General features: G+C 40.9%; 1 protein-coding gene across 1 annotated transcript in view; it reads right to left on the reverse strand.

Moving 5' to 3' along the window:
* Positions 1–12130, reverse strand: part of LOC132495480 (MOB-like protein phocein) — a 40113-nt gene that overhangs the window by 17484 nt on the left and 10499 nt on the right. The window contains exons 1-2 of the mRNA XM_060107370.1: positions 9075–9207; positions 5567–5629 (exon numbers count right to left, since the gene is read on the reverse strand). Coding sequence (XP_059963353.1) covers positions 5567–5629; positions 9075–9134 — 123 coding nt within the window. The 5' untranslated portion in view covers positions 9135–9207. Of the gene's footprint in view, positions 1–5566; positions 5630–9074 lie in introns of the transcript that reaches the window.

Below are 12130 nucleotides of genomic sequence, written 5' to 3' on the forward strand. Positions count from 1 at the left end.
ACAAACAAGACAAAAAGACAACCCTCAGAAGGGGGGAAAATATTTGCAAATGAATCAATGGACAAAGGATTAATCTCCAAAATATATAAACAGCTCATGCACCTCAACATTAAAAAAACAAACAACCCAATCAAAAAATGGGCAGAAGACCTAAATAGACATTTCTCCAAAAAAGACATACAGATGGCCAAGAAGCACATGAAAAGCTGCTCAAAATCACTAATCATTAGAGATATACAAATCAAAACTACAATGAGGTATCACCTCACACCAGTTAGAATGGGCATCATCAGAAAATTGACAAACAATAAATGCTGCAGAGGGTGTGGAGAAAAGAGAACCCTCTTGCACTGCTGGTGGGAATGTAAATTGATACAGCCACTATGGAGAACAGTATGCAGGTTCCTTAAAAAACTAAAAACAGAATTATCATATGATCCATCAATCCCACTACTGGGCATGCACCCAGAGAAAACCATAATTCAAAGATACATGCACCCCAATGTTCATTGCAGCACTATTTACAATAGCTAGGTCATGGAAGGAACCTCAATGCCCATCAACAGATGAATGGATAAAGAAGATGTGGTACATATATACAATGGAATATTACTCAGCCATAAAAGGGAATGAAATTTGGTCATTTGTAGAGATGTGGATGGATCTAGAGACTGTCATACAGAGTGAAGTAAGTCAGAAAGAGAAAAACAAATGTCGTATATTAACGCATATATGTGGAACCTAGAAAAATGGTACAGATGAACCAGTATGCAGGGCAGAAACAGAGACACAGATGCAGAGAACAAACGTATGGACACCAAGGCGGGAAAGTGGCAGGTGGGGTCATTGTGGTGGGATGAATTGTGAGACTGGGATTGACATATAACAATAATATGTATAAAACAGATAACTAATAAGAAGCTGCTGTATAAAAAAATAAATAAAATTAAATTAAAAAAAAAAAGGAAGCTAAGGAGAATTCCTAGTCAGCAGACGGCTCTAAAAGAACTGCTAAAGAAGTTCTTCAGTTAGAAGGAAAAAAATAATACCAGAAAGAAACTTAGACTATCAGGAGCAACAGCAATTATATTAATATCTGGGTATAAACATATATTAGACCATTCTTCTCTTGATCTTTAAAATATGTTTGGCAGATGAAAGCAAAAAATATAATATTGTCTGGTGGGGTTTTCAATGTATGTAGATGTAATATAGATAACTAAAGCATAAAGGAGGAGAGTAAAATGGTCCAAATGATGATAGTTTCTACATTTCAATTGAAGCAGTAAAATATTGACTCTAAACAGACTGAAAAGTTAAGCATGAACTTAGTAATCTCTAGAGCAATCATCAAAAAAACTATATGAGATACAATCAAAATTAGAATAAATTAAAATAGAATACTAAAAATGCTCAAATAACCCTTAAAAAGACAGAAAAAGGAAACAGAAAAAAAAGAGGAAACTAAAAACAAGTAATAAAATGGTAATTCTAAATCTAAACATATCTATCAATAACCATATTCACATTAAATGGCCTAAATATACCAGTTAAAAGACAAGGATTGTCAGAAAGAACAAAGAAATATGACCCAACTATACTGTTTATAAGAAACTTACTTCAAATATAATGATATAAGTAGGTTAAAAGTAAAAGGATGGAGAAAAATATATACCATACAAACATGAATCAAAAGAAAGCTGCAAGGAATGAAAGGTAGTTCAACATTAAAAAAAAAAAATAACCAATGTAATATACTACATTAATATACAGAGGAAAAAACACACAAGCATCTCAATTAATGCAGAAAAGTCATCTGACAAAATCCAATACCCTTCACGACAAAAACACAGAAAACTAGGTATATGAGAGAACTTCCTCAATATGATGAAGGGCATTTTGAAAAACCCACAGGGCCTCCCTGGTGGCGCAAGTGGGTGAGAGTCCGCCTGCCGATGCAGGGGATACGGGTTCGTGCCCCGGTCTGGGAGGATCCCATATGCTGCGGAGCGGCTGGGCCCGTGAGCCATGGCCGCTGAGCCTGCGCGTCCGGAGCCTGCGCGTCCGGAGCCTGTGCTCCGCAACGGGGGAGGCCACAACAGTGAGAGGCCCGCATGCCGCAAAAAAAAAAAAAAAAAAAAAAAAAAGAAAAACCCACAGGTATGATGTTACTCATACTCAATGGTGAAAGACTGACAGGTTTCCCTCTAAAATCAGAAATAAGGGAATTCTCTGATGGTCCAATGGTTAGGACTCTGTGCTTTCACTGCCAACGGCCTGGGTTCAATCCTTGATCAGGGAACTAAGATCCTGCAAGCCACACAGCACGCCCCCCCCCCAAAAAAGCCATAAATGAGACAAGGATGCTTGTTTTCACCACTGCTATTCAATACTGTACTTAAATTCCAGCGAGAACAATTAGACAGTAAATAAATGAGTAAAAGGCACAGATGACATGATCCTATATAGAGAAATCCCAAAGAATCCACAGGAAAGCTCATAAAGCTAAGAAATGAATTCAGTGAAGTAGCAGGATACAAGATCAAAATACAAAAATCAGTTCTGTTTCTATACACCTTCACTGAACAATTGAAAAAGAAAATTAAGAAAGGAACTCCTGTATATTGATATATCTACATCTATATATAACTAAATTACCTCGCTGTACACCTGAAACATTGTAAATCAACTCTACTTCAATAAAAAATGATAGGGCCTCCCTGGTGGCACAGTGGTTAAGAGTCCGCCTGCCGATGCAGGGGACACGGGTTCGTGCCCCGGTCTGGGAGGATCCCATATGCCGCGGAGCGGCTGGGCCCGTGAGCCATGGCCGCTGGGCCTGCGCATCCGGAGCCTGTGCTCCGCAACGGGAGAGGCCACAACAGTGAGAGGCCCACATACCGCAAAAAGAAAAAAAAAAATGATAATAGGGCTTCCCTGGTGGCGCAGTGGTTGAGAGTCCACCTGCCGACGCAGGGGACGCGGGTTTGTGCCCCGTTCCGGGAGGATCCCGCATGCCGCGGAGCGGCTGGGCCCGTGGGCCATGGCCGCTGGGCCTGTGCGTCCGGAGCCTGTGCTCCGCAACGGGAGAGACCACAACAGTGAGAGGCCCGTGTACCGCAAAAAAAAAAAAAAAAAAAAAAAAAAAAGATAATAAAAATTAGAAAAAAAAGAAAGCAACTCCATCTACAACAGTATCTGAAAGAATAAAATACCTAGGAATAAGTTTAAATCAGGAGATTAAATACTTGCATACTGAAAACTTCAAAATTTGCATAACCTAAAGCAATCTACAGATTCTGTGCAATCTCTATCAAAATTTCAAGTCTTTTTTGTAGACATGGAAAAGCTGATTCTCACATTTATATGTAATTGCAAGGGGCACCAAATAGCCAAAATAATCTTGAAAAGAAAACATAGTTGGGGGCTTCCCCGGTGGCGCAGTGGCTGAGAATTGGCCTGCCAATGCAGGGGACAAGGGTTCAATCCCTGGTCCGGGAAGATCCCAAATGTCATGGAGCAACTAAGTTCGTGCTCCACAACTACTGAGCCTGCACTCTAGAACCAGGGAGCCACAACTACCGAAGCCTGCGCACCTAGAGCCTGTGCTCTGCAAGAAGAGAAGCCACTGCAATGAGAAGCCTGTGCACTGCAAGGAAGAGTAGTCCCCACTCACCGCATCTAGAGAAAGCCCACGCGCAACAACAAAGACCCAACGCAGCCAAAAATAAATAAATTAAAAAAAAAAAAGAAGAAAACATAAGTTGGAGGATGCAGGCCTACCAATTTCAAGACTTACTACAAAGCTATAGAAGTCGATATAGTGTGGTACTGGGAATTCGCTGGTGGTCCAGTGGTTAGGACTCTGAGCTTCCACTGCAGGGGGCACGGTTTCAATTCCTGGTTTGGGGAACTAAGATTCCCCCACGCTGTGCGGCCAAAAAACAACAACAACAAAACAGTGTGGTATTGACATAAGGATACACATATAAACCAATGGAACTGAATAGAGGAACTAGAAATAAACCCTCATATATACAGTCCAATGATTTTTGACAAGGGTACCAAAACCATTCAATGTGGAAAGGTTAGTCATTTTAACCATTTTTAAGTGTACAGTTCTGTGGCTTACTTGCATTCACAATGTTGTGCAACCAAAGAAAAGCCCTGGACCTGACGGCTTCACTGGTGAATTTTACTAAATATTTAAAGAACTAACATCAATCCTTCTCAAACTCTTCCAAAAAGTTGAAGAGAAGGGCATACTTCCTAACTCCACTAGAGCAGCATTCTTAATACCAAAGCCAGACAAAGATACTCTAAGAAAACTAGAAACCAATATCCCTTATGAACACTGATGCAAAAATCCTAGCAAACCAAATTCAGCAGCAAATTAAAATTATACACCACGATCAAATGGGATTTATTCCTAGAATGCAAGGATGGTTCAACATACAAAAACTGATCAATATAATACACCATGTTAATAGAATGAAGGAAAAAAATACACAATTATCTCAATTGGTGCAGAAAAAGCATTTGACAAAATTCAACACCTTTTTATGATAAAAACACTCGACAAACCAGAAATAAGAAGAAACTAACTCAACATAATAAAGGCCAAATATGAAAAACCTACAGCAAACATCATACTCAACGTGGAAGACTGAAAGCTTTCTGCTAAGATCAGGCACAAGATAAGGATGCCTGTTGTTGCCATGTCTATTCAAAATACTACTGCAAATTCCAGCCAGAGCAATTAGGCAAGAAAAAGAAATAAAAGGCATCCAGACTGGAAAAGAAGTAAATTTAGTTGTTTGCACATGAAATAATCCCATATGTAGAAAACCCAAAAGATTCCACAAAAAAATTGTTAGGACTAATAAACAAATTCAGCGAAGTATCAGGACAAAACTCTACCTTTAAAGGGGAAAATATGTGCACATTTTTCCTCTTAATTTTTGCCAATTTCCAGGCATAGAGCTCCAAGTTTATATTTCTGTATCCTCCACAAGGCCTATCTCTTTGCTAGCCCATTAAATATTTGCTGATCGAACAATACATTCTTCTTTTTTTTTTTTAAATAAATTTATTTATTTATTTATGGCTGTGTTGGGTCTTCATTGCTGTGCACAGGCTTCCTCTAGTTGCAGTGAGCGGGGGCTACTCTTTGATGCAGTGCGCAGGCTTCTCATTGCAGTGGCTTCTCGTGTTGTGGGGCACTGGCTCTAGGCATGTGGGCTTCAGTAGTTGTGGCTCACGGGCTATAGAGTGCAGGCTCAGTAGTTGTGGCGCAAGGGATTAGTTGCTCTGTGGCATGTGGGATCTTTCCGGACCAGGGCTTGAACCCGTGTCCCCTGCATTGGCAGGCAGATTCTTAACCTCTGTGCCACCAGGAAAGCCCTAATGTGCCATCTTAAAATGAGGTTTGATAAAAGCTTCAAACAGGTATCCCATTAATTCCATGGATTCTGGTTTGTGCTAAAAGTTACAGGAATATTTAACTATGCCAAAGGAAATAAAATGCTTAGGTTATTAGAGTTGCAAAAGTAACTATTGTTATTACCTGCTGAACAGCTAGTGTACTGTCCATTTCATCAAAGGATTCATCAGGCCAATTATAGAAATCCTATAAAAAAAATTTCATGATTAAAGTACGTACAAAGTCACAAAGAAGATGCAATACTATTATGATTAACTTCAATTCTTAATAAAGATCCGAAGTTATACCAGAGAAGAAAAGCCCTCATATGGTAAACAATGTGATTATTAGTGAATAAGTTAAAGGAATTTTATTCAATGTTTTAAATGAACACCAAGATTTTATTTAATTGAACTATAAGCTATACTTTTTTCAGTCACAAATCCCTCAAATATGGCTCCCATAAACCTTTCATGTATTACTTAATTGATAAGCCTATCACTTTTTTGTTTATGATAAATATTTTTCTAAATGTTATAATGAAAAAAAAAAATCTCCAGGCAGTAAAAAGCTGAATCAGTTTTTACCCAAAGAGAATAGCTAGAGTTAGTAGTAGTTACTACTCCATAAATATTATTTAAGACAGACATTATAAATTATAATTCCAATTCCAAATGGTGTTTTAAATTTCTAAATCAAAATATGAGCTCCATCAAAAAGTAGTCATCTAAACAGAACAACCTTCTCTTAAAGGGAATATTTCTGCGGATCACTTTGTACTAGTTCTGAATTTTTCTATACGTAGTTCAGTTCACAGACGTTCCCCTAAGTGGTTAAGAACCTTTCCATTTGACTGCTGAAATATATCCCTTGTAGGTGCGCAATGTCCAACGCATTGTAGGTACTCAGTAAATGTCTGAGAAAAGGTAGTAGTAAACCAACAATCCATAACCCTGTATCGATCGACATGGATTAAGTCTCCAAAGGCCATGAGCAAAAATTGGAGCAAACTGCAGAATACAGTGCATGATACCACATGAATAAAAGTTTAAGAAAGTGCAAAACATACTTATGAATATAATGCATATATAATAAAAGTATAAAGGAAGAAAAAGGAATGATAATCACCATTACTGGCTGGGAGTGGGCAGAAGACAGAAGAATGTGATACAGAGGGATTTAACTATATTAGTAATGTCCTAGTTCTGAGAGTAAGTGATGGGTATGGTATACCTTTTTAAGTGTCTTAAGCATTTCATATCTTTTTTTAAATAGTTGCCTTATCTGAATGAAAATGAAATTTATTTTAAAATGTCAAGAAATAAAAACAACTTTCTGGAAATTGTTCTAGGATGTCTTTTCCTGACATCATCTACATATCACCAGAAAGTAGTTTTTAAATTCTTCCTTTCTGATTTGTAGTGAAAAATGTTTCTATCAATACGCTTTGCTTATTTTTTCGTTTAAAAAAAAAAAGAAAAGATAGTTTGTAGGATATTTTGTTTTTAAAATATTAGAAAACACATATAGTGGTACACAGAAAAGATGTAAAAAAGTTAATTGGAAATTAAATGCTTTGCCTCATCATAACTGTGATATACTTTAAACACTTAAAAGAGGAGCCAAGGGACTTCCCTGGTGGCACACTGGTTAAGACTCCGTGCTCCCAGTGCAGGGGGCCTGGGTTCAATCCCTGGTCAGGGAACTAGATCCCACATGCATGCTGTAATAAGAATTCACATGCCACAACTAAGGAGCCAGCGAGCCGCAACTAAGGAGCTTGCCTGCCACAACTAACACCTGGCACAACCAAATAAATAAACAAATAAATATTTTTTTTTAAAAAGGAGCCAAAAATCCAGCCTAATGAACATTCTCATCTAATCCAGTTAAACGTTTACTGAAAACCAACTTTGTGCTTATAACCCAATCTAACCAATTAAAAAAAAAAGAGGAAGATACTCTACCTACTCTATTATAGTTCTAAATAAATCATTTTAGAATAGATCCCTTTCACTGAAGGAAATCAGTGTGGTAGACAAGGGATATGACAGAATGCTGCTTAAGTAGTCCTTTTTTAAAAAAATCTTAACCTTTTCTAATACATTTTATTTAACAACCTTGATCTATGACAATCTGGAAAAAAGCAAAGGAGTTTTCTTATAGGTGATTTACTCATAACAACACAGCAAACAGGTGTGTTACAACATTGAGTTAAAATCTATGATTCTCTAAACTTTCAAAATTAAGAACTTTTGAATAAGTAAAAATGGATGATTCTCAGAATGTGAGTACAAAAGTCCATTTCTGAATTTAAAAACATAAAAGTTGATCACTTAAAAGAATCAGAAATAGTGCTGCCACAGAAAAAGAATTAAAGGTATCTGAGAAAAGATCATTTATAAAGAAAGAAACTTTAGAAACAGTAAAAGCATAAATAATATATAAATTCCAAGTAGTATGACCACAAAATTGCCAGTAGAAATGACACGTGACTCTATTAAAAAAGGCTTCCCAACTAAACTCTAAAATTCAGTACTAGAAGCAACTTGTTAAAAAGAAAAGGTCACTAATGAACTAAGAATCGAATCTGGAGACTGCAACCTTGAGCAAATGCAGTCTAATCTCTGGGCTTCAGTTTCCTTTTCTGTAACATGCATCTAGGAAGCTGTCTGGATCTAAAAGTTCCCTTTGAAAGAACTCCCTTTCCAAAATTCTGTGCAAGATATTAAAATGTATTCTCTGGCATACTGTCATAGCTCTACGGTTGTTTCTGGTTTCCTCCCCCTCCGTCTCTTATTCTTTAAAATTACATTTTTAACACATCTCTTCCGATTTTGGAGTCTGTACTCAATCGCAAGGCATTTTACCTGGCAGATTAATCAGATGAGGTCTATTTGATTTTTTTAAGAATGTGAAGCATCCCGTCTTTGGCAAATCCCAAGAATCAATACTGAAATAAGCACCAATTCACCCCAAGTACTGCCCTACTAAAAGGTGATAAAATTATAATAAGTTCATTCCCTATGCTTCACATATAGTAACAAGGAAATTCACAAGGAATGGCATCTAACAAGTCCCAGCCTGATGATGAAAACTTGCTGGACCAGAGAACAGCTACGGAGAGAAGTGGTCAAAGGCAAACAGCAGGAGGAGGAGGATAAAGTAAATTATCGACTCCCGGATCCGGCTAGACAAGCTGGATGGCAGAAGTCGGGCACGTCACAGGCCAGGTAGGACGAGGTAGGCTGTTGTTTACACCCCTCCCACCCTGGCAGCCCCGACCCTCACGGAACCCCGGGGGTCTCCACCCGGCCGGCCGCGCCCCTCCCCGAAGCTGGTCACTGGGGATCAGGGGAGAAGCGAGAACAAGCAGTCACTGCTGACAGGCTCCCAGCCCCGGGCCTCGGAGGCCCCCACGCGCCCCTCACGCCCACCGTCCAATCGGAGCTCCGCAGGCCTCGCGGGCCGCCGCCGTCTCGGCCAAACCGAGGGGCTGAGGCTCCGGAAGAGCAGGCCGGGCACCAGTGCCCCTGCCCGCCCGCCTGTCGCCCCGGCCCAACCTCCTCGCACAGGCATCCACCTTCCAGGTGCGGCGCAGCTCGGCACCAAGAGTCCCCTCTCCCCTCCACGAGAGGTGCAGAGATAGTACCTGAGCCTTGGTGCCCGGCCTGTTCCGCCTCAGCACTGCCGTCCCCTCCGCCATGACCATAGTGCCAGAGTCTGGGCGGCTGGAGTCGGTACCCGGATGTAGGGGACGGCTGCCTGCGCGGGGGGCGGGGTGGAGCGGCGCTCTCGGTCCGGGAGAGGGGGAGGGGCGACGGCTGACGGCGCAGCCGCAGCCTGCGCGGGGCAGGTTGGGAGGAACCCGAGGAGGCCGGGAAAGGGCCGGCGGGCGGAGGGAGGGGGACTGGAGAAGGAACGCTCGAAAACTCACTGGCCTCAATGTGGCGGGAGGGAGAGACCCTGCCGCGGAGGCCGGGAGTGGCTACGAGGGCGTTCGCAGGCCAGCGCAGAGAGCCGCTGCGGGAATGTACAAGTTCGGCGTAACGCGTTGGTGCATCTCCTTGGGCTTAACTTTAACGTTGGTTAACGTTGGAAGGACAGAGCTTGCACAATGGCGACCGTTTCAGTAAACCCTTGTGCAAGCAAATACCTAGAAAAGCGTAATTCTGTCCCGAAATCTGCCTAGGCGTGCAAAGTGGGAAACAGGCCAGCAGTCTGGGAGAATTCCACAAACCCTGCATGAAATCGACCCAATTTCAAATCAGACTCGGGCTTAGAGTGTGAAATGATATTTCCGCTATCCACTAACTTCAAAACCAAGGGCTTTTCAGTAACAAGTTTGTGTAGATGAGAGACCCAGATGCCAATTATCTGAGATAGAGTGGACATCTGGTATTGTGTGTCAAGCAAACAAAATGAGCTTGTAAATTTTGCAAGTCAGAAGCAGGAGGAGAAAATGAATGCCCCTTGATAGTGGGAGTTGTGCATCTTACAGGATTTCAGATTTCCTTTGTTGCAAGTTTTAAGTGTTCTCTTAAGTCATGAAATCACAGTAGCATTGGCAAACTCTTTTTTTGTTCCTGCTTGGAAACCTTAAATCTTTGATCTGGGATGAGGGAGGCCATAGGTTACCAGATGCGAAGATAGTTAAAAGAGTAAACAGTGTATATACAGTAGGGTGATTTCCAAGAGGGGAAAACATCAGGTATCCCATCAAGTACACATAAAGGTGTATTGAGAATGCTGAGAGGTGTAGCAGAGGCTCCAAAGATGGAAGGGAGGAGTGGAGGAGAGGTTGGTTAAAATGAGTGAGTGCAAAGCTGAATAACTCATGACTTGGAATTTTGTTCAAAAGCATTTAACAACGGGAAGTCTGTTTGCCTTTGAGTAAGATTCTTTCTATCGGGAAGATGTAGAGACTGGTAACTTTTTTTTTTTTTTTTGGTCTGCATTTGGTCTTCATTGCTGTGCGCGGTCTTTCTCTAGTTGCAGCGAGCAGAGGCTACTCTTTGTTGTGGTGCGCGGGCTTCTCATTGTGGTGGCTTCTCTTGTTGCGGAGCACGGTCTTTAGGCACTCGGGCTTCAGTAGGTGTGGCTCGCAGGCTCTAGAGCGCAGGCTCAGTAGTTGTGGCGCACGGGCTTAGTTGCTCTGCGGCATGTGAGATCTTCCCGGACCAGGGCTCAAACCTGTGTCCCCAGCATTGGCAGGAGGATTCTTAACCACTGCGCCACCAGGGAAGCCCCGAGACTGGTAACTTTTCAAGAGCAAGGACAATTCCATCACTACCTCATAGACAGCAAAAAATTTATTCATTCAACTAGTATTTATTAAGCCCCAGTACATGTTTGGCACTGAGGTAAAAGTATGAAAAGGCGGCATCCTTAACTGTAAGTTGCCTAGAGTCTAGCAATGGAGACAGCCGTGCAAATCACCAATTCTCTTACTAAATACAGTGAGAATCTAAGGCAAGCGGCACCTAAATATTGCCTCCCTAAGAGAGATAAGGGTGGGTCTGTAGAGAGCAGGGTCTTAGGTCTGTGGACAACCTCGCCTCATTTACTCCAAGGATTCAGTTAAAATTTCCTAGATAGTGTGGTAGTCCCCGAGCTGTAAATATCAGTTACCTATAGTTGAAGGGGCTCGTCTTAATGTTCTCTTAAGTCCAGATTTAGTAATACTTAAGGAATACTGTTTCAGCCCATCTGAAAAGAACAAAAAAAGTGAATAAGTAGGTGTTAAATTAAGGAACAAAATACGTATTCATCTCTTTGAAAAGTCTAATCAAGTTACATTGTGATGTCAGTTCTGGCCTTGTTCACAGGAAGAACCTTTTTCTTTATGGTTGAAATGTTTCTAGCTCATAACCTTCACATTTTAGTTTCTCTATCAGTCTGCAGATTATGACCTCCAAGCAAAAACAGTTTTATAACCACAATTAATTTAGGGGATGGGGGAAGAAGAAGAAGAAGAAAAAGCATGATCAGTACCATAACAGTTACATGTAATAATGGGTTACTTGAATATTTTGGTTAAAGAAGAAGTAGTCTTTTTTTTTTTTTTTTTTTTTTTGGTATGCGGGCCTCTCACTGTTGTGGCCTCTCCCGTTGCGGAGCACAGGCTCCGGACGCGCAGCCTCAGCGGCCGTAGCTCACGGGCCCAGCCGCTCCGCAGCATGTGGGATCTTCCTGGACCGGGGCCCGAACCTGTGTCCCCTGCATCGGCAGGCGGATTCTCAACCACTGCGCCACCAGGGAAGCCCAGAAGTAGTCTTTTTAAAGGCAATATGGACAAATGAAAATAACTTTGGACTGAGATTCAAGAAATCTAAATTCTCTTGCTTGTTGACTGTAAGACTTTGAACAATATCAGATAAAAGGGTTGTGTTTTTTTGGGTTTTTTTTTTTTTTTTGGTAATGAAACTAGTGCACAGCAGTTCATTCCTTCTGCCTCATAGAGTATGAAAGTATAAAAGTAAAGACTCCTGGAAGTCTTTTAAAGTTTTAGAAGAAAATATTTTGTAAATCCAAAGAATCATAAGTAAGTTCAAAACCATCTCTTTGGGGAGTTTTAAAATCCAAGTAAAATAGTGAATGCCCATTGTGTGTAAGGCACTGAGCAAGTGCTGAGAAACATGAATAAGATGTATAATCTATCCTCAAAAAGCTTAAAAATGAATGGGAAAGGAGGATATGTAAATTACT

This window comes from Mesoplodon densirostris, chromosome 8 (assembly GCF_025265405.1).
Source record: "Mesoplodon densirostris isolate mMesDen1 chromosome 8, mMesDen1 primary haplotype, whole genome shotgun sequence".
Lineage (NCBI taxonomy): Eukaryota > Metazoa > Chordata > Mammalia > Artiodactyla > Ziphiidae > Mesoplodon > Mesoplodon densirostris.